This window comes from Strix aluco, chromosome 7 (genome assembly GCF_031877795.1).
Source record: "Strix aluco isolate bStrAlu1 chromosome 7, bStrAlu1.hap1, whole genome shotgun sequence".
Classification (NCBI taxonomy): Eukaryota; Metazoa; Chordata; class Aves; order Strigiformes; family Strigidae; genus Strix; species Strix aluco.
The window spans coordinates 41,232,418-41,254,841 of NC_133937.1; the positions used below are offsets into that span (position 1 = coordinate 41,232,418).

The 22,424-nt window shown below is 53.0% G+C and overlaps 2 protein-coding genes across 14 annotated transcripts in view; both read left to right on the forward strand.

Annotated features, from left to right (window-relative positions):
• Window positions 1-4,013, forward strand: part of JAKMIP3 (Janus kinase and microtubule interacting protein 3) — a 94,817-nt gene extending 90,804 nt beyond the window's left edge. For all 12 annotated transcript variants that reach the window (XM_074831563.1, XM_074831562.1, XM_074831570.1 and 9 more), the window contains one exon: window positions 1,878-4,013. The gene's annotated coding sequence lies outside the window, so the exon portion shown is untranslated. The remainder of the gene's footprint in view (window positions 1-1,877) is intronic.
• A 546-nt stretch (window positions 4,014-4,559) lies between these two features.
• On the forward strand, window positions 4,560-21,951 carry DPYSL4 (dihydropyrimidinase like 4). Of its 2 annotated transcripts, none has more exons than XM_074830101.1 (14): window positions 4,560-4,822; window positions 7,211-7,299; window positions 7,990-8,174; window positions 9,034-9,198; window positions 10,997-11,058; window positions 11,153-11,233; window positions 12,789-12,857; window positions 12,952-13,072; window positions 13,780-13,936; window positions 15,654-15,795; window positions 16,852-17,022; window positions 18,259-18,438; window positions 19,958-20,129; window positions 21,025-21,951. In XM_074830101.1, the coding sequence occupies exons 1-14, from the start codon at window positions 4,610-4,612 to the stop codon at window positions 21,114-21,116; spliced, it is 1,899 nt and encodes a 632-aa protein (XP_074686202.1). In that variant the 5' UTR covers window positions 4,560-4,609; the 3' UTR covers window positions 21,117-21,951. The 2 variants fall into 2 exon arrangements, with proteins under 2 accessions (XP_074686202.1, XP_074686203.1); XM_074830102.1 differs by lacking the exon at window positions 4,560-4,822 and adding an exon at window positions 5,193-5,320.
• Window positions 21,952-22,424: the final 473 nt, after the last annotated feature.

Sequence of the window (22,424 nt, forward strand, 5' to 3'; positions counted from 1 at the left end):
CGTGGCCTCTTTAAAATTCAGTGTTATTTACTCTTGATTTCTCCAAGTTCCATGTCTTTTTAGGAACTGCTTATTAAAATTATTGGGTTGTTATTTTCCACGTGTGAGCAGTGCAGCCCCTGTCTCGAGACTGCCAGGGCCCTCCCTCCAAAAAGGCCATTGAATGACTCGAGTGTGTCCAGAGAAGGGCAACGGAGCTGGTGCAGGGTCTGGAGCACAGGTGTGATGGGGAGCGGCTGAGGGAACTGGGGGGGTTTAGTGTGGAGAAGAGGAGGCTGAGGGGAGACCTCATGGCCCTCCACAACTCCCTGAAAGGAGCGTGCAGAGAGGGGGGATGAGTCTCTTGACCCAAGCAACAAGCGCCAGGCCAAGAGGGAATGGCCTCAAGCTGCGCCAGGGCAGGGTCAGACTGGCTCTTAGGAAGTATTTCTTTGCAGAAGGGGTTGTTGGGCGTTGGAATGGGCTGCCCAGGGCAGGGGGGGAGTCCCCATCCCTGGAGGGGTTGAAGAGTCGGGTTGACCCAGCACTGAGGGATCTGGTGGAGTTGAGAACAGTCAGTGTGAGGTTCATGGTTGGACTGGAGGAGCTTCAAGGGCTTTTCCAACCGAGATAATTCTGTGATTCTGTGAACTGCAGGCTGAGCTGGGCGGGCTGGGAAGGGTTAATTCATTCCCCACACAGTGCAAGAGGGCCAGGAGGTTTGGGGGGAGAAGGGATAAGGAACGGGCTCCTCTTCCTTTCAAGTCGTCAGCTGAGCTATTCTGCTTTCCCTGTGATCGCCCTAGAAATTCCCCTCTGCCCGACATTGGTCCGGTAGCAGAGTGTGAAATAGAAAGTGGTGAGGAATGGGCCAAGAACAGAGACGCGAAGGGCTGGGCCAGCCCCAAGGCACCACCCTTCCCACCTAAGGGCATGAGGTGCTTCTGGGCCTCCTCTCCTCACCTGAACCGGTGGAACTGGGTGGAACTGGGCTTTGCGGGTTATTAACTTGTCCTCTCCGAGACACAGCTCCTTTCCCCGTCCCTTCTACTGATGCAAAACTCTCAGCAGGGATGGCCCGTCTCTGGAGGAGCTCAGGCTGCTGCGTGGTCTCTTTGCCGTGCCCACGCCTGGCAGCGGAGCTGAGCAGCTCTCAGTGTCCTGGCAATGTCTGGGGACACTGGCCGGGCAGGATTGGAACTGGGGGGGGGGATTCGTTTCTGCCTGGGGGCACGTGCCACCGCCTCGGCCAGCCTTCACCAGCTCTTTGTCAGCTCAGAATTTCACTGGGCTTGTCTTAGCCTTTCCTTCCTTTAGTTTCTGGTAGGAGAATGACCTGTGCCCCTCTGTGGAAATAATAATTCTCAAACAGACCATCTGGTGGCTGTTTACGGACTCGCCCGCAGCAGTGGCAGCGTCCCAGCACACTGCTCGTCCCCTGGCGCTGTCGGGGCCGCGAGCGGCAGCGCTTCCCTCGTCCCCGAGGCCACTCGCCCCACGGGATGCTCCGGGGGAGGGATGCAGGCTCTGGGGAGGCGGCCTCAGAAGTTGTGTCAAGCTAGACGGGGCAATTTTTAAACTCATCACTATCATCATTGTGTTCTGAGTGTTACCTGAGAACTATTAGGGGAGTATCACTTAAGAAAAATATATAATATAATGTATGGTACAACCTGTAGAAAATTGTATATTTAACATTTAATAAATAATCTTTTTTTTTTCTAGAGAAAAAACAGCAATTGGATAAGCCTACTCCAACTGTAGACTTAATTAAGAGCTGCTTAAGACAATCTGGCAAACCCCATGAAATGGGAACATTGTAGTGCTTGGGACTAAAAATTGCGTGTTGGAGAGAGAAGTCCAATTTAGTTAATCCTCATATTTATTTTATTCTGCAGGTACCTGCACCGCTTCCCAAACTTGTGTTGAGTTTATAAAGCTATGAAGAAAATCCCTTGATACTGAAGTTCTAAAGACTCCCCGGATACTTGTACATCAATGATCTGTTTTAAAGCGGACAGTGTGAACAGCAAAGGGAGCTAAGCTACAAAAATGTAAGAAAATGAATTGTTCAGAAAGTGTTATATTTGTACTGAAGTGATATGACATTTTAAGTCAAAGGTTATGGATATTGATATCAGCATACGATTATATTATAAAAGTAATTTAAAAAAATTCCAATTCTACCAGACACAGATACCAATGCTGGGGTTACATCGACGAGCTACATTTTTACTTCTGCATTTCACGCGTAAAACGTGTCCATTTTGAGTTCTACTTAAATACTTATTGTCTTAAAGTATTTTATTTATTTGGAAGAACTGGGAACAATAGTGGAGGTAGCTGCCTGCAGCCTGGGGCATTATTGAACGGCTGGAAATCTGTGGGAATGTGGATGCTGGCATCTCTGAAACCGCCTTAACGGAGAGGCCCGAGGCTCAGGGATCGGCCCTGGGAGCTGCTGGGGGGCGAGTGGGCCGATACCGGGGCGCTGCCGGGGCCTGGGACCGGCGACGTGAGGGCCTTCGGAGGGGGCTGGGAGCCATCCCATCGCTGTTCACTCGGGCCATGCTCTTGCACATTGTGGGTATGTGTCTAGAATTTCAGTTCCGTTTTCCCATTAATTAGAGTTTCTTAGTCATGGAGTTTTTTAATTTAAAAGCTAACTGTACAGGACAGGTACATGTGTAAATAAGGGATTATGCTTATGTATGTGTTAATATTTATATGTAAAAAGATATGTACATAGGAAAGAAAAAAGTGGCTGAAAGAATGTTTTCAAAGCTGTTTCTTTCTGACAAATGCACAGACAGGAAATCTGCATAAATGTGCTCCTTAATTTCAACATAAGGGTTTTCGCTCAATTCCCAGTCCCTTTGCGTTCGATCCCACTGGGGTTTTGTACGATGAGTCCTTGACCGTGGCACGGAGCCGTTCTGGAGACGGTGCCACCCTGCGTCCCTGAGACGAGCTGTGTCCCATCTCTTTTGCTCTCCTCTCCCCTCCGGGTCTTGCGCATTTTTTATAAACACCGTCTCAAAGCCACAGGACCACAGCGGGGGGGGGAGTGGGGCATTACCCTAATCCAGGGCTCTTCCCTGCATCCCTGCAGCCCCTCGGTGCCAGTGGAAAAGAGCAGAGCAAAGGTGGGGTTAGCAGCCCAGGGAGGGACCCCCGGCCACCCGCCCCCCAGCTGGCAAGCGCCTGCCCCTCAGCAAGCACCCAACCACGCCAGCGTCTCACCTCGAAGCACCTTTTCTAAATTCCCCAGACGTCCTTCCAGTAACCACCGGAACAGAGCGATGGTGGCTCTGGGAAGGGGAGTGGGCAGGCAGGCGCATTGGCTTGGTTTCTGCAGCGGCCCCAAGGCCGTCGGGACGTTCCCTGCCCGCGCTGAAACCCCCCGACCCGCTCGGCCACCAGCCGCCTGTCCCCGGCCGGTACTTCCCAGTCAAGCTGTCGGAGGACTGTGGTATTACTGAAAATACCCTGCTCTAGTGGTATCTGTAGCCTTCAGCGTATCCCCGAGTGCCTTACACAGCTTGTGAGCAAAACTCCTGACCGGGAAGAGGAAAACGCACCCATGGGTCCCTTTGTCCCCCGATGCCACCGCCCCGCGCGCCAGCACAGCAATGGGTTTAGTTTAGACTCAGGAAACCGAATTGTGAATATGTGGATTAAACCCGGTACTCACGTGTTGTACATTTTATAAAAAGGAACTGTTGTAAACTTATGCAAAATGTAAACCAGAGAAAACGTTTTTTTTTGGGTTTTTTCTTTCCAATGGCCGGCGTGCCGTGACTTGTGTTCTCTGATATAATCCTACCACCCTCATCCTCAATACGTAACGTTTGGTTCAGTGCAAAACAGTAATTGACAGGCCTAAAATAGGGCTGGATCAATCAATTACAGAATTTTACACATATTTTTGTATTGTGATTCATATGATATATATCAAGAGACTTTCTATTCATTTGTAAAATACATAAATTATTGTAAACTTTTAATAAAAAGACCTGTTTTAAACCTTCCAACGGGGTAAATGGTTGGGGTTCTTCCCCCAGGTTGCAGAACGGCCCCTGACCAGTTACAGCGACTTGGCCGGGTTTTGTTTTGCGGCGCAATAACCTTTTAACCGCTTTTTGAGTTCTGCCCGAAAAACTGACCAAACCGCGAACAGAAAACTCTCCCCACACCCTCCCTCGCCGATGTAACTTACCTCCCCCTCAGCCGAATATTCGCTTTTCCCGTTTCCCCACCGTCCCACGCCCCTCCAGCGCCTGCCGGGGCGGGGGGGGGGGGTTGCCCTGTCTCTGAGGCGAGTGACGGGCGAGCTGTGACAGCCCCGGTTGCCCGGCGGGGCGAGAGGGCGAAGCGGGCTACCGAGGGGGGGGTGTGGGTGGCACAGTGTCTGGGGGGGGGTTACCTCGGCGGGAGGGGTGTCCCGGCGGCGGGGGGGCGGCTCTACCGCTGCGGGGGGGCCGGTGGCGGCCGGGCGGGGCGGGCGGCCGTTGGTCCCTGCGCTGCTTTTAACGCGCGTTGCTGCGCTCCCCAGGGCGAGCCGGCCGCGGGAGGGCACCGGCACCGGCACCGGGGCTTTGGGGGGGGGTCCCCGCGTCCCCCCGGGCCCATGGCGGGGCGGCGGGAGGCGGCGCTGCCCGCCTGCTTCGCGGGGCTGGGCGCGGGCAGTCCGCGGCCGCGGCAGAAGCGCGGGGGGATGTTCTGCAGCGTGGAAGATGCCTTCGACAACAAGACGCTGGACTTCGCCTCCCTCGGCGCCCCCGGCCCCGGAATCCCCGGCCCCGCCGCCCCCCCGGCAGAGCCGCCGGCCGGCTGCCCGCAGGTAAAGGACCGGCCCGGGGGGGCAGAGCCCGGAGCCCCCCGAGGGCGAGCGGAGACCCGCGTCCCTTCGCCCCGGCTGAGACCCCGCCGGGAGGGCGGGCGGGGGCCGGGAACGGGCCGTCGGAGCGAGGGGGCGGCGGGGGAGCGGGCGGGCGGGCGAGCGAGCGAGCGCTCCTCCGGGGGACACAAGTCTCGCCGGCCCCCAGGCCCCCCCAGGACCACCAGGACCCTCGGCCCCAGCCCGCGGCGGCGGGACCGATCCGGGCGGCTCCGCTCCGCTCCGCTCCCCCCGGGGCGGCTTTGTCTGCAGCGCCGGGAGCGCGGCCCCGGGCGGGCGGGGGGCGCGCACGCACGACGTGCAGCCACAGACACACACACACACACAGACACACACACACACACACACACACACACACACACGGACACGGACACGGACACACGGGCGGAGCGCGGCGGGAAAATGTCGCACCAGGGCAAGAAGAGCATCCCCCGCACCACGGTGAGGGGCTTCCCCTGGGTGCCGCGGGAGAAGGGGCTGCGGGATTCCCCGGGGCTGCGGGACCCCCCCGGATTTGTGGGACCCCCTCACTGTGGGCTGTGGGACCCCCCCCGGGGGCTGCGGGATCTCCCGTGGGCTGTGGGACCCCCCCAGGGCTGCGGGACCCCCCCGACCCAGTGCCGGTCCGTCGGGGCCGGAGCTCGCCGGTCCCTCCCCGGTATCGGTGACTGGGCGGGTCGGTCCCCGCCGGGGCTTTGCTAGGGACACGCTGCCGGCGGGGATGGGGGTCCCGCAGCCCCCCCCCGCCCCGCCGGGGCGCAGCCGGGGTCCCGCCGTCCCGAACCGCCCGGCTGCGGCGGACAAAGGCGGGCGCGACCCTCACCGCGGCCGCGGGGCTGCCCCGCCGCCTCCCCAACTTTGCTTTGGGCGCTGGGGCGGAGAACGTGTTTCAGAAACGCTTTTTTTTCGCGGAATGGGCTTGGCGGCGGGGGGGGAAAGCATCTGTCTGCCTTGTTCCTTCCCCCGCTGCCCGGCATCTGCCCCCCCGGGCCGGGCGGGAGCGGGTCCCTTCTCCCGGCGCCGGGGCTTCTCCGCGGGAGGAGGGGAGAATCTCTCGAGGGCCACGCGCTTTTTTGTTTGCTGGGTTGGGTTCCGTCCCCCCGTCGTCCCCCCAGCCCCCCCCCCACCCCCCGCGGTTTGCTGGCTCATGGCTGAGCTCCCCTGAAAAACATCCCGGTGGCGGCGTGAGCCGGTGACGAGCTGCGTTCCCGGGCTGCAGGGGGAGAGCTGGGGGGGTGAGGATGAGGATGGGAACAGGGTGAGGAAGGGGTTCGGGATGGGGTTCGGATGGGGATGAGGATGGGGTGAGCATGAGGAAGGGGGTGGGGTGAGGATGAAGAAGGGGCTGGGGTGAGGAAGGTGATGGGCCCCAGAAGGGAAGGGGCCGTAGGACTCCCCCGTGGGGCACCCAACACAGAAGCTTCTTTTGATTGATTTTACGGGACAAGGGAAAACAATAAAGGTGCAATAAAAGCCTGGATAGTTTTAAAACCACAGTGCAATTCTTTAATTTTTTTTATATGCCAGTGGTGCTCTTTAAAACAAGAGCCCTGAATGTTTTTCAGGCTGTTCAGCATCAGCACACGTTGCTGTAAGTCATCTCCACGTGCTCCTGCATCCCTCGGTTGTTTTTGTGCTGAGGCCGTGCTCTTTGTCTTGCCCGTTTTAGCCTTGGTAATCATTTTTCTAGCAACACCGGAGAGCAGGAGAGGAAGGCTCTTAAATTAGGCTGCAGTCCCACTTTTACATAAATGCCACTGCTTTCTAATTTTTCTGGTTAAAGGTTCTGCAAATCTGACACCTGAACCAGTGTCGTGCTTTGAAGTGAGGAAAGTCCTTGACTGTGACAACGAACAAATGTCAATAAATTACCAGGTTAAGAAGCTGCACTTCAAAGTCTCTGTAACCGGAGCTGGTGGAGGCGGCAGGTACCTGCCTGAGCTGCAGGACGATTCCTTGCAGACCTAAAGCTGCCGAGAAGTTCCCTCAGTCTCTGAACATGCTCTGAAGGAGCCCTTGGGGGTGTCCGGGGGGGCGGGGGGCAGGTCGGCAGTGGCAAAGGCTCCCCTGGGCCGGCTGCCCCTGCTCTGGTACCCGGAGCCGTCGGGCCCGGCTGTGCCGCCTCGACAGCCCGGGCTGGTGCTGCCCTTCACAGGGGACCTGCCTTCCTCTCACCTGACAATTTCATGTGGTTTCCTTGGCAAAATACTGTTGGGCTTTGGATAGTCACTAAACTTGTATGATTGAAGGGCAAAATATTGAGTCCTGGGCTTAATGAAAGCTCAGAATTAGTAAGGTAGTATCTAAAAAGTGGTTTTTTTTTTCTCTTAGAGTGACCGGCTATTAATCAAAGGAGGAAAAATTGTCAACGATGATCAGTCATTTTATGCAGACGTTTATGTGGAAGATGGTTTAATAAAGTAAGTTAAAAATTTATGTTTGATAATGTAATTTCCAAGCATGATACAGTGCCGTGTAATTTGAACAAGGTTCCTTTCTGTCATTTTTCTCTTGGAACTGTGTTCCCTTTTTGAAAAACAAGCTCTTTTAGAATAGTGTCAGGAAGGAACTATATTAGTGCACTTTTGCGGCTGGACAGATGTGTAAAGTGCTGACAGCTCGTGCTCGTTATAAGCCGTGCAGGCGGCAAGAGAGGAGCCAGTTAAGCGCGGGAAAGGCACGTGAGAGCCCGGCAGGACCTGAGGAGTGCCTCGGGGGATGGGGCCCAAGGCTGCTAACGGGTGTTGGGGGGTGGGATGGCGTGGGACGGGATGGGGTGGGATGGGACGGGGTGAGTGCTGCTGGGCCAGCGGGGTGTCAGACCCCGGCTCCACTCCTGCAGCCGACCGAGCCCGAGGCCTGGCCCCACGCAGCTCTGCTCCCCCCGGGAGCACCCCGCCCCCGCCACCGCGAGGAGGCCAGTCCGAGGTTCATGGTTGGACTGGATGATCTTCAAGGTCTTTTCCAACCTCGATGATTCTGTGATTCTGAGGTCTGGGCAGTGCCCGTGGCTACGTGCCCGTGAGCAGTATGCAGTTGTTTTTGCATCTTCACTGAAAAGTTGTTGCTAATTGACAGGATCGTTTAATACCATTTGCTATCATTTTCAGACAAATTGGAGAAAACCTGATTGTTCCTGGTGGTGTAAAGACCATCGATGCCTACAGCCAGCTGGTGGTGCCGGGGGGGATAGACGTCCACACCAGGCTGCGGGCGCCTGTCCTGGGGATGAGCTCTGCTGATGGCTTCTACCACGGCACCAGAGCAGCCCTGGCCGGAGGCACCACCATGATCAGTAAGATGGAGCAGCATTCAACAGGCCTCTGAGTAGAACCTTGTTTAGCAAAATACACTGGGCCCGGTATCATTGCAGAGATTAGTTATCCTCATAGCAGAGGAATGTTAATTCCTGCTGTAGAAATCAAAGCATTACAAAGCTAATCAAAATGCATTATCTACCTTTCAGAACCTCCTTGAGTTGCTACACACATATATTAAAATGATACAGTGGTGCCTGCTTCACCTCGTAAGAATAGACTAGAAGAACACTTTAAACACCTTTTAATATGTTTTTAATAGCTTGCAAGTGTGTTTTTCTAAGAATTTTTCAGCTCTGTGAGCATGGGTTCCGTTGGTGTGTTAATGTAAAATAATTTTGATTTCTGTTTTGTCCTTGTTCTGGTCCCAAGGCCCACTGCAGCTTGTGACTGAAGGACCAGGCTCAACAAGTCCTGGTGTAGCTCTGTACCGACCTCATAGCCGGTACTGCAGGGTGGGACAGAGACAAGAGAAGTGCAGTGGCTGGTGGGCTGTGGGTGACCACCCCTGGAAAATGCCCAGGGGAGCTGCACACAAGTGTGCAAGGACACGCTTTGCTCACCAGCCTCTCTCAGATGCTGTGTTAGGTGGGCTGTGGGAAAAAAAGGCATAAAAATAGCCGTAACTTGGAGTTTGTTTGTTCCATTTGTTTCACTTTACCTGGGAAATTTATTACCCTTCATCTTCTATCAATTCTATAAAAAAGAATGAGTATTAAAACATCTCCTTTTCACAGCAGTAAAGTCTTGCACAAGGGCACTGGTGGCTGCTGCAGCCCCAGGTGTTCCTGTAGCCCGTTTGCCATCGCGTGCTGACGCTCTGCAGTGTTTCCCCAGTTGACCACGTCTGCCCGGACGCTGGGACCAGTCTCCTGGCTGCCTACGAGCAGTGGCGCGGGGCCGCCGACAGCCAGGCCTGCTGCGATTACTCGCTGCACATCGACATCCCTCGCTGGCACGAAAGCCTGAAGGAGGAGCTGGAAGCCCTGGTGAAGGACAAAGGTGAGGACAGAAAGAGCGGTATTCGGGCAAAAACCCCGCAAAAAACCACCCGCATCGTAATTATTGCAGCAGAGGCGCATAAGGAAGGCGCCGTGGGGTAGGCTCTGTAGTTAGTGCTGCTTGGCCATACTCAGCCTAGGAGAAGGGTGTGGGCAGGGGTGTTCTCACCAGCTTCACACCGTAACGTCTCGTTCGTGGGCTCTTGCCTTTGGGCAGCGTAGAGTCATGAAAATCGATTTGGGAGGCTAAAGGGGCGGAATCGGGCACCCTGATGCAGCTGCCTGATGTACAGAAGAGTAAGGACATGGACCTGCTCAAGCGGGGCCAGAGGAGGCCACGAAGATGCTCAGAGGGCTGGAGCACCCCCCTGTGAGGACAGGCTGAGAGACCTGAGGGGGGTTCAGCTGGAGAAGAGAAGGCTCCGGGGAGACCTTAGAGTGGCCTCCCAGGACTGAAAGGGGCTACAGGAAAGGGGGGAGGGACTCTTGATCAGGGGGGTAGGGATAGGGTGAGGGGTCATGGTTTTAAACTGAGAGAGGGGAGATTTAGATGAGATCTAAGGCAGAAATTCTTCCCTGTGAGTGTGGGGAGTCCCTGGCACAGGTTGCCCAGAGAAGCTGTGGCTGCCCCCTCCATGGAAGGGTTCAAGGCCAGGTTGGACGGGGCTTTGGGCAACCTGGGCTAGTGGAAGGTGTCCCTGCCCGGGGCAGGGGGTGGGACTAGACTATTTTTAAGGCCCCTTCCAACCCAAACCATTCTGTGATTCTGTGATTTAAATAAAAACATTCAAGACAGGGTTTGTAGAATGAAACTAAGCTTTAGGCTTTCCACAGAGATTTCATTCATGCCTATAAATTCCTGCACATGCTGAAGCATCCGCTGGACACAGCTTACTGGAAAGCAGGTCATGCGGCAGGAATTCATGCATTTCATTAATAACTTATTTCCATGTTTGGAACTACATTTTGCTTTCAGATATGCTAATGCAGAGCTAAATGACTTCAGTGTAATTTGCAGTCTTGCAGGCAAAGGCTTAATTGGTCAATTAACATAGAAATTTGCAGTGAATTTCCTATTAAAATGCAGAGTGGCTGAAGTAATGTAGCTATTCCAAGCTTATACTGGTGTTTTTCATATGTATGTTCCCATGAAATACAGTTTATTTGTAATTTGATCGTAGTTTGGGATTAGTTGTTGCCTCTATCCATATAGAATACAGTAGCAATTCTTCGGCTTTGATTCAGTGCTTCATGAATCATCTTTTCTGTTAGAAATACAGTGTGCACCGCTGCACACAAAGTACTGCCTATCTATTTCTCTGGCTAAATAGCTGTGCGCTAAATAACAGTGCTCTAATATTGGAGAGTCTCATCTTTTGCTGTAATTTAGTCTTAGCACCAGTATGCTAATTCAAAGACGGTTATCAGAATGAAGTTGGGGATAAACCATAAACTGAAACCACCCCTGGAGGGAAAACAGCTTGGGAGCAACACGTTTGTTTCCGTGCCTTCGGAAGAAGTCAGGGAGAGTTAGAGAGAAATCAGAAATGGACTGTGGGGGTTTCAGTGTTTGGTTCAGGTGTATTGTCTTCAATGACTCCCCTAAGCTTTGGAGTTCAGTTCTGGTGGGGGCAGTTCCCATTTCAGCCCTTAGCCTTGCTTTGCTTTCAGCCTAACCCTAACCCTAGCCTAACCCTAGCTAGCCCAACCCCCGCCAGTTCAAGGGCCCCCTGCTCAGCCGGTGACAGGTCACTGAGTTCTCAGCTGGGACAATGAATACACGTGTCTGTTTTCTCAAGGTGTGAACTCCTTCCTGGTCTTCATGGCTTACAAAGACAAACTTCAGTGCTCCGATGCCCAGGTAACACAGCCGGGGGCCGGTGAAAGTCGTCACCCGCGCTCCGAGCGTGAGCTGCGGTTTATCTGATGTTGGGCCACCCGCTGTCTCTTGGCAGATGTATGAGATATTCTGCATTCTTCGAGACCTGGGGGCCATTGCCCAGGTGCATGCTGAAAACGGGGACATCATCGATGAGGTATGGGATTTATGTTCCTTTAAAGGAAGGGTTGACCGGGGTATGTGGATTTAAGGCAACATGCTGGCTTTCTCAGATGGGCCGTGGCGTCTGGTGGAGGGTGCAGCAGTGCCAGCACGCTTTTAGCCCTCAGTGGGCACTGCAAATTCAGTAGGGACCGGTCCAGCCGAGAGGAGGGGAGCGGTGGCACCCGAGGAACAGTGAGCCCCCTCAGTGCTTGCTGCCAGCGGGGCATCGCCCGCTCCCTCAGCTCTGAGATCCCCGGCGAGATCAGGTGATCAGATGGGGGGATCAGACCCAGCGCTCCTGCGTCCTGCCCCGCGCCGCTCCCACTGCCCGAGGCTCGGAGGGAACGGCCGGTGCTGCCAGTGTGGGCAGGCAGGAGGACGAGCAGGAGGATGGGGAGTCCTGCTAAAATCAGCAGCATCCCCCCAGTTCCTCACACGCTCTTGGGGGTTTTGTCACAGAAATCTTGACAAGGGCTGTTCAGCGGTTCCCAACAAGTACCTTCTGGGGCTTCTTAAAGGCTGACTGACTGCCTTAAGTGATACCATATCACATTGCCTATCTTCTTTAGAGTGCTTGAGAAAATCAAGGGGTTTGCATCATAATGTACATGACACTTGGCAATATGCTCAGGAGGTTCTTTGGTACTGCAGACTTTGCTCATGTACAATATTTTTCCTTTGTACCTTTAGAAAAGAAAATCCTAGATGCATACTGCAAAGTAGAATTAGACTTGCAGTTTCCTTTTAGCTAGTGGTCACGCAAGTGTTCAGCCTGGTGTGGGAGGAGAGTTTAAAATAAAAGCAGGATCCCAATCCTCCAAATGGGCTTATTTGAGCAAACAGGATAGAGGCTAATTCCCACCTCCCCAGGATTTTATCTGAGAAACCTTTTCTTCAGCTGGCTGTGAAACGTAATGTGATCCCAAGCAGTTCAGTATCTTCAGAAGTAATTCTTTAAGCTGCCAGAGGATATCTGCAATGGGAATACAGAGAAATAAACATCCTCTAAGAGCAGGATCCTTTAAAGCCTGCGAGATCTGGTCCGTAGAGTTGAATACTGTCCTTGCACCTAATGCCAGCTAAGTGGGAGCATTACATGATACAAAACACTGCAGAAAGGAAACAGGGTGAGGTGTGTGCTAGACATCTGCTTTCCAATACAGCGTGAGTAAGCTGGGGGCAACGCAGAGTTCATTCCAGCTTCTGTCACCCCAGGGCCCCAGCTGACCTTCGCATCGTATCCAGCACAGCCTTAGCGCCAGCAGCAAGGGGTGTAAAATCCCCCAGACCTGCAGCTGGGCTTGAAGCGGGGGAAGGTCTGAATTGCTGTTGGGATTCAGCAATTCCCAGGCCAGAAATGCTGCCACAGCATGAGGTGGGTCTCCTAGGAAGCAGCTGCAGCTGTTTGTGGCGTGTCACAGGTAGAAACAGGATCACCTGGTCGTATTCAGGAGCTTCCATCACCCTCCGGGTACTCTGGAAAGGTGTTTTGTGTCCCGCGTTGTGTCTATTCATATCACTGACAGCTCTCACTCCTCTTGGTGCAGGAGCAGAAGAGGCTGCTGGAGCTCGGGGTCACGGGGCCGGAAGGGCACGTCCTCAGCCGTCCGGAGGAGGTAATGGCCCCAGCCCTTCGGCACAACTGCCCCGGGGTTTCACTGTCCCGGCGGTGCCCTGAGACCTTTTCTGCCTGTGTTGTGGTGTCCGCAGGTGGAAGCGGAGGCCGTGTACCGCGCCATTACCATTGCAAAACAAGCCAACTGCCCCTTGTACGTCACCAAGATCATGAGCAGAGGGGCAGCGGATATCTTAGCTCAAGCAAAGAGAAAAGGTAAAGTGTTGTTTCGTATTTGCACACTAATGGAACCTATTTACATACGTCCAGGAATATCATTCTAGCTGCAAGGTTTAAGCACTCGTTATCACCCAAGGTCTCTCACATTTTAAGGGTGCTAAAACTTGGTGTTGGTTTTTCTTCACAGAGTGTGCCAGAGCTAATTGCTCTGAGCTGGAAAGATTTGAGGAGATGTGCTTGAAACTCTGACACCTGAATCTCAGTAGATGCAGCTTTAAAAAAGGAAATAATTCACTTGCAATCATTTGTTGTGAACTAAATGAAAAATGGATCTGGAGCAAGCTCCAAATTCAGAGTGGGGGTAGAGTGGGAAGAGCTGGAAGCAGTCCTGGGGGGAGCAGGCTGGAAGGCTGTGCCCAGGGACAGGCGGGGGTCTGTGGCCACCTCTGCCCCCAACGAGGAGACTCTGCCAGACTCTGATTTAGAGGAAGGCGTGATGGTTTGGAGATACGAATCTCTGGCCCAAGGAGAAAATAGATGGGTTCAAAACTTGTTTTGACAGCATTTCCCAGTGGTATGAGATAATCTGAGAGATTAACGTGAGTTTAAAAAGATGAAATACTGGGAACACTGATGATAAGTGAAACTGTCGCGTATCGTTAGCCGTGGTTTTTGTCAGCAGTGGTGAAAAGAGGCCGCGGGACATGCAGCGCCTTTGCGCTCATTAACTGCTCGCTCCGCAGGCACGGTTGTGTACGGAGAGCCCATCACCGCCAGCCTGGGCGCCAACGGCTCACACTACTGGAGCAAAAACTGGGCCAAAGCTGCAGCTTTCGTCACGTCCCCCCCCATCAGCCCGGACCCCACCACGCCGGATCATCTCACCTCCCTCTTGTCCTGGTGAGTCCGCGGGTGCCTGGGCGCACCTGCCGTGTTGGCGTCCTGCCTGCGGTTCCTCGAGTGCCATTTACAGTGACGGCATCTCCTGCAGTGCCGGGGCTGGCGGGGGGGGTCGCAGCCCCTGGCTTGGCCCCCCGACGCCTTTCGCTGGTGGGTAACAGCCTCCCTGTTCCTGGGGCACCCCCTCTTCTCCCATAGCTGGGCGCTGCAGGGTGTGGCAGCACAGCACAGGCTAGCATGCACTTCAGCCTTCCCCTTGATGTAATCAGAGTAGGAAAAACAATCTATCAAATGTTGCACTTTTCCATATCAAAAGAATAAATTTTTGGGTGTTCTTTGATCAAGGAGCCAAGTGACTCCTTCAAAAAGAGTGTAAATTATGCTTTGATGAAGTCAGGTAATAGTTTCCAGATTTTCTGTGTAAAAATGAGGCTCACGCTGCCCAGTTCCTCCTCCAGAAGGGGCAGGGGGAAGGCGCAGCATCCCGCGGGATGGCCAGGGCACTCCCAGGACATCCTGGCCAGGAGGGACAGCGACTGCTGCTCTGCCTCGCTGCATCCTGGGGAAAGCCTCCTTCAGCATTAAAGCAAAAAGAAGTTTATCAGAAGCGACATTGGGCATTTGCAAGATTTTAAAACATGTGAAGCGTAAGCTTTTGGGGCACGTCTCCGTGCGGGGTTGTTCCGATGTGTTGAGTTGTGCAGCAAAGCCTTGGGGTGTCCCTGGAGCCGTGCAGGGACCAGGACCCCTGTGCCCCAGCATCTCCTCGGGCCGCAGCCCCAGCCCGCAGTGTGGCACCACTCCGCACAGCTCGGCATCAGCTGCAGGGTGGTGTGCGGGGAGTTGGAAAAATCAGGTCAGGAATTTCTGAAATGGGGTAAGAGATGTGTATGGGTCCAGATAATTGTAAAAAAAAGGCATTCAATATATACTTCAAAGAAGAAATAAACATTCCTTAGGATTCCCTGAAATGTGATTTTTTTTTTCCTAGAAGGATAAACCGTTGTTAACAGGAGTGTTTCATGTTAGTATATCTTACATAGTACATAAAGGTATCTCAATACATTTAATATTCTCTTAAAAGAGGCAATAAAATACAGGCATAGATCAGCCTCGCACAGCTTTGACACCAGCCTGGAGATGTGTGCTCAGTTCTCTTTGTGCCCTGCCTGCCAGCATGGATCCAGCTCCTTCACCTGTAGGATATGACAGTACAGAACATTTGGGTGTATCCAGGATCTTCTTTTATTTAACCTTGCTTTAGAAGAACCTTGCTTTAAAAGCAGCTTTGCTTGAAGAACCATTTCCTAAAATAATCTGAGGTTCGAAAGGATGGTACAGAGATTAAAATGTTGGCTGAAATAGTAATAATGGTTGGTTTAGGAGACAATATGACTAGTGCTTCTGAGGCCGCTGCTTGCATCTCTTAGATGATTCCAGTGCTCAATTCCTGTATAAATTAGTAGAGTGAGGTTCCTCTATGTACCTGTAAAATTGCCTTTTAGCTTGACTTCCATTGGCATTTGCGGACCGTAAGTCTCCTGCCTCTACGGTCTGTTGGTGACGCCGGGCCGCACCGGCCCCATGAGCACGGAGCCCACAGGCCCTTAGTGCCAGACGCAGTTTTCCTGGTGCGGGCGGCTTTGTCCCGGGCAGGAGAGGTGCCGCCCGCGCCCTTGGGTGCCTCCTCTGACCTCCTGCCCTGTGCTTTGCCTAGTGGGGACCTGCAGGTGGCTGGCAGCGCTCACTGCACCTTCACCACCGCACAGAAGGCTGTGGGGAAGGACAACTTCACCCTCATCCCTGAGGGGACCAACGGTGTCGAGGAGCGGATGGCCATCATTTGGGAGAAGTGTGTGGTAGGTGCTGAGATAACGCTGGTTCCCTGTGAAGCTTGGGGGTGCGAGCGCATGTGAGCAGTGCTGGGTGACGGCAGCGTCCTCGTTAATTCAAACGAGCCCGGAGGTGTGACACTGTCTGGAGTGCTGCTTGCTAATGAGAGAAAATGTGACACTCCAATGCCTTCAAAGCATCTTCAAAGGCTGCGGTACGGCCATCACCTGCCCCGCTCTCACTCGCAGGCACAGAGAAAGTCTCTCCAACATCTTTTCCTAAGGGGAAGACACGACGTTCCTGTTCCCTGGTGCTTGCAGGAGGCCTGGGGAGGTGGATGGGGCCAGGGCATCTCTCCCTCGGTGGCCGTGGCCATGGCCGTGCCTCCCAGCTGCCCAGTGGCCCCAGTCCCCTTGGCAGGGAGGGTTCCCCCGGCACTGCCATGTCTGCAGGGCAGTGGGGCTCTGCTGCCCAGAGGGGTCGAGTCCCCTGTCCCTGCACCCTGGGAGCATCCCCAGAGGCTCTGGCCAGCAGCCCACGGAGCAGACGGTCTCTGTGGGGACCTCCGGGAGCTTGGGAACCAAGACACCCTGAAGCCTCCGTCTTAGGTAGGCTTTGTGCAAAGATAAATAGAATTTATCTTAAGATAATAAACAAAGATGATAAATAGCACTATTGAGGTTCACTTTTACACTCTTTCTTCATTGAAATATCCTTAACCATCTTCAGTGCATGTGAGATGCTCGTACAGAGAGTTGGAGCCTGACAGTGAAGGTCTTGTTTTTCAGAGACCTCAGATTTCAGAGTCCAGGGAAAAGAAAACCCATCTATTGTATTATTTAGGCCCCAGGGACAAGGTTCAGCCCCGCCATGTCTCCCTTTTCCCCCATAATTGCAGCCCTGTTGTGGTGTGGATCCTCACGCCACATGTTACACGGTTGGATCCTGGGATTTTTTTTTTTCTCCTGGAGCCTCGTTCCTGGGGGGCAGAGCGCGGGTCTGGCCACAGGACTGGGCTGCTGCACACTGCCGGGAGCAGGACGCGGCTCCCGTGATGGTCCTTCTCCCCTCCTCCTTCCCAGGTCTCCGGGAAGATGGACGAGAACGATTTCGTAGCGGTGACCAGTACCAACGCTGCCAAGATCTTCAACTGCTACCCCAGGAAGGGGCGTGTCGCCGTGGGCGCTGACGCGGATTTGGTGTTGTGGAACCCCAAGGCTACTAAAATCATCTCAGCAAAAACCCACAATCTGGTAAAATATTTTTTAAATTATTTTCCTGAGCTGGTTTTAGAGCCTGAAGAGAGCAGTAAAGCAATACATTTCTTCAGATCAGAAAGATCGGCTCATTCAGCAAGGGAGGAGCTGTCTGTGTGATGGAGTGATTAAGGACCTTGCATTTGCTTTTAAAAATACAAGCAAAGGAAAATATCCTTTGGTTACTGTCAAGGGCAGGGCTGTAACTGAGTTGGGGTGACTACTCTGAGACAGTCTGTATCCAGAACAGAAAGTTTAAGATCAATGTATTTGCTGTGGACTAGAAAAATGTAAGTGCTGAACTTACTTTAAATATTAAACTATTAATGCAGGTTGGTGTGTCAGCATCCTCCCTGAAGCGCCAGGCTGACTCCTGTGTGGGCTGCACGGGCCTGTCCATGGGGGTCACTCACATGGGAGAGATTTGGGTGCATCTTGATGGCATTTTTAACCGTGGTTTTCCATGGTTTTTGCTGTCCCCAAACTAATTTCCAACGTGAGCCTCAGGCAGAAAGCTGCAGTTGAAAGGAGGGGAGGGTGAGGTGTTGTGAGGAATGTTGGTGCAGAGCTGACTGAAGTTAATGTAGAGACATTTTGACCCATGTGTTTTTTTCACCAAAACGTTTTTTACTGAATTATCACTATGATTGAAATATTCAGGTCTTTTCTTTAAAAACTGGAAACAGATTTTCTTTTGGTCCAGAAAATTCACTTCTGCTTTTTTATAATGCTGCATTTTTTCACTGTAAACTTTGTTTTTTGGGTAGTTTGTTAGTGGTAGTAGTGGGAGCATTTGAAGAAAGTGGCACAATTTTGCATTTCCCACAAAACAGACCTGACGTTCCGTACCTATTTTGGTAGAAGACTTGCAGTGACTTGGAAGAAATGACAAGCGCTTCTGTCCGGAATGGAGAACTTAAGCTGGGCTCTTCTGGGGCTTAGAGAGAATTAATTGTTCATGTATAGCAAAAGTCTAGTTTGCTCCAGGAGTGCTGCAGGTTTTCCGAGCAAGTACTGAGAGTTTTGAGGATTTAGTTTCTCCATTCCAGTTTGCTTTAGTTCATCCAATTAGAAAAACCTTATTATTTGAAATATGAAGGGTTAGTTAAGTACAACTGATTGTGCACAAGGAACAAATGTAGAAAAGGGGGTGTGGGGGGGTATAGTTGGCTAGACTGTCACCTTCTCTTTTAAATCTTAACTGTGTTGAATATCTTGGTTTGTTGTTTCCAGAACGTGGAGTACAACATATTTGAAGGCACAGAGTGCCACGGGGTTCCTACTGTGGTCATAAGTCAGGGAAAAGTTGTTGTCGAAGATGGAAACCTGTGTGTCACCCAGGGGTCAGGCCGCTTCATTCCAAGGAAGACCTTCCCTGATTTTGTTTATAAAAGGATAAAGGCAAGAAACAGGGTAAGGAGAATTTTATTTGCCATAATCCCCTATTTTCATTGCAATCTCTCTGCATTATTGTATTGCAGTCACTGTTGTGGCAAGCCTGCTGATGGAATAGGCAGCAGAAACAAGAATATTATTAATGTTATTTCTTACTGGGCCTTGGAAATTTGTGATGTTGTCGTGGAACTGCTTTGGTGTGACGCTTGGCACATTAATCAATAATGCCTATTTTAGTATTATAGCTAATAATGCTAGCATTATTAGTATTATTTGCCTATTATAAAGTTACAAAGCAAAAATACGACTTCTAGCAGATCTGGCTTTGGTTTGTATTGAGGGAGAAGGGAGGAATTCCTCTCCTACCTGCATTAGACGAGTTTATGTCACTGTATTACCAGCGTGTGCTCTGTGTCTGTCAAAGGGCAATGGCTGTAGTCGTTGGTACTTACTGGAAATACAATGAGATAAATCCTTCAATGTGTCAGCACAGCTCTGTGAGGAGACAGGAAGACACGTAAATACATAAAAAGCTTCTTAACAGCTCTGCCCTTCTCCTTCCCCTTTCCCATGTGTTATTTTAGACAGTTTCATTATCCATTGTAGATGAAGGTAGAGCAGAAATCATTAACCCCGAACTACCTGCAGAGGCACCAGCGGTGCTGGCAGCTGCGGCAGGAACCCCCAGCCCCTGGAGTGCCTCTTGTGCCTGGGGGTGCCTCCTTGGGTGCTTCTGGGTGCTTCCTCGAATGCCTTCAGAGTCAGGGCAGGATGGGGATGGGCCCTGGCAGGTCAGGCTGCGTCTCTGTCTGCCGTGGAAGCAGACACCCCGTGCCATATTTTTTATCATAAAGGCTGGAGTTTGGTAAATGCAAACCTTGACGAACAGCGAGCTGAAGTCGCTGCCCTGGTGGGGTGGTGACGGGCCCCAGCCCGGACAGTGAGGGGTTTGTTTGCGCCGTTAGTGCGTTCGGTGCTTTGCAAACAACGCACAGCCTGCCTATGCCAGCTCGCCATCCTTGGTTTAACCGGAGCTTTCAACAAAAGCTACGGTCAAAAAGAGCGCTGGAAAACATTGAGTAGGGTATTTTCTTCACCAGATATGCAGCACGATGAAGACAAAGGTCATGTAAGAGAGAAATTTCTACAGAAAATGCTGTATGTGTCTTGATAACCTACCAGTGCATGCCTTTTTAATTTGAAACCCAGCACTTTTCATCTTCAAAACACGTCCCTTCTGACCCTGTGGTTGTCAAAGGGCTGTCACTGCCTTGCCTGGGAGGAGAAACAGCCTTAAGCAGAGCTGTGATGAAACACTGGTAACGACGTCGTTAGGGCTTTGGCTGCCCTGGCAGCGCGGGGCTGAGCTCATCCTGCCCATGACGGTCACACCGGGTGACACCGTGCCTGTGGGACGCGGCCCTCAGGGGAGCAGGGCCCCTCACATGAAGGACAAGTCATCATCCAGATGTTAGGCTGGTTCTTGCTTGCCTTAGCTTAAAGACGCACCTTACACCTCTGCTTCCCCCCCTCGCAGCTGGCCGAAGTCCACGGCGTCCCCCGCGGGCTCTACGACGGACCCGTCCACGATGTCCTCGCCAGCGCCAAAGCCGTGGCCCCCGCCCCGGCATCCCGGATCGCACCTTGCGCAGGCAAAGCCCAGGCTCCCCCCGTCCGCAACCTCCACCAGTCGGGCTTCAGCTTGTCTGGTAGGGCAGGGGGGTCCCCTGAAAGGCAGGGGGGTGTGGGCAGCAGGGGGGGCTGCTTTGTGTCACGAGCTTGTGTGAGCGGCAGGGCAAAGCCGGGGAATAGAAACGTGGTTTTTGCTCAGTAAAACACAATTCTTACTGTTGCAGCAGCTGCACAGAGAATGTTTTTTCTGTGTCAATGCACTGATGAACATACATCCCAAAGCCTGGCGGGGGTGTGAGTACAGGCTCCACGGAGGGTGGAGGCTGCAATGATGGGGAGGAGGAGGATGAGGCTGAAGGTGAGGGTGTCACCATGACCCTGCCCGGGTCAACGGGGACGCTGTGGTGGCTGTTGGGGGGTCAGGACTTCAGCCCCAGCTGCGTCCCCTGTGAGTCGGGGGTTGGAAGTGGTTGGGTTTGTAGAGATTAGACAAATAACTCTGTTTTCAGGAACCAAAAAGATAATTTCTTCAGTCTTTCCATGTAAGCAGGCAGCGATTCAGCATTGCTTGGCTCAGCATCCTGCAGAAACCCGCCCGGCAGCTTTAGGGACCTTGGAAAGCCAGTGCTCTACTGTAAAATGACTTTTGTCATTTTGTTTCCTTAGTTGGCTGAGATCAGCTGGATCACATATTGTTTAATAAATGTACAAGGTCCCAGATTTTATTATGTGGAAACTTTATTTACAGAAAAGCCACTTACAATGTTTTCCAGAAAGAAGTAATAAAAAATAAAGATGCTCAGGCAAATGAAGCTGTGCCAAACCGCACTACACTAACACACTGTCCGTGCTGGTGTGTGGTGAAAGCACTAGCAGGTCCCACCAAGGGACGGTGGCATGATGAGGGCACTGACAGCAGCGGGTCCCCCACCCGGTGCCACCAGCACACCCCACGCCCGTCCTCTCCCGCAGGCTCACAGGCAGACGACCACATCGCCAGACGCACGGCTCAGAAGATCATGGCCCCGCCAGGCGGGCGTTCCAACATCACCTCGCTGTCCTGACGGGGCAGCCCGGGGGCTGCGCTCCCCCTCCCCGGCCCCGCCGCAGCCAGCGCCGCCCGCGAAGGGGATGCCAGGTCGCCCTCGAGCTCAGGATGAAGAGCGAGTGTTCGTCAGCTGCCCCAGCCCCTTCTTCTCGTAGATAGAAAATAGAGGAACCCCCCTCTGCGAGGTAGCGCTCCCCTCCTGATTCTCCCAGTCTGTATTTCCTCAGTAGCTACTCGGAAAGCCCTTTCCTTGTGCATGCGGGCGCCTGGGTCTGCACCGGGCTGCGACACCCTCCTCCCGGCAGCATCGCCCGCCCTTCGTAGTCTGAGGCCTTTTAACCCATAAACACTTCCGAATCTGTACAGTTTAACGTGGGGAGTGGCATCTTGTCCATTGGCAGGTCTCGGCTCACGGCGCAGGCCTGGCCGTGCTCCGGGCGTGACCGTCACCATCCCTGTGCCTGGTGCCGCGGCTGTGGGGGACGGCAGCGTGTCCGTCTGTCCCGGCCGGGGTTGGTATCCCGGGGCAGGGCTGCTCCCAGGACCCAGCACCGCGGCGGACGTGCCGGTGGGCTGTAGTCCTTCTGTTAGCCCTGTTTTTTAAAGATTATTTATACAGTTTTTCAAGAACCGAGTGTAAGTCTTAGAACCAATAACGAGGCTCATTTGAAGGCCAATTGCATATGACAAATTCTTTTATAAGGTTATTATAGCCTGTTTATTATATTTAAAGGTATGTACAGCAAAGGTGAACCTCTGTGCCACAAAGCTATGCATGTACCTCTAACAGAACAGCTCGCCATTCATTTTCTGTTCCTTGCTCTGAATAAAGTTTGTTGGAAATCATAAAACAGTAGAAGCGCTTGATCAGTCTGAGTCAACTTCCGTGTTTTCTTCCTTTGGGTTTTCATGCACGAGGGTTTGTACAATCAATTCATGACCTGTGACTGTACTGCCCTTTGTCAGTGCAGAGAGGGTCACCGTTAGCTCTGCAGGGACACCGCAGCATCCCCGCCCCTGCCCAGGCCCTGCCAGGGCTGCTCCATCACCTCTGGCATCCCACAGCCCACCCAAAGCCTTTGGTTTGTGAAGCCACAACACCACGGGGGTGGTTGGCTCCTTCCCACTGAGTCCACACCACTCCCCATGCCTGGAGGAGATGCTGCAGCGTATCTGCGAGGTGCAGCTTTTCCTCATGCTAAGCGGGGAACAAGAAAGGGAACAAAAGAGGTGTGGAACCACAAGCGCACAGCTGCTCCACAGGGGGAAGCTGAAATCACCATTCAGCAGCTCTGGACGCCCTTAAATATGAATGATTACCTGA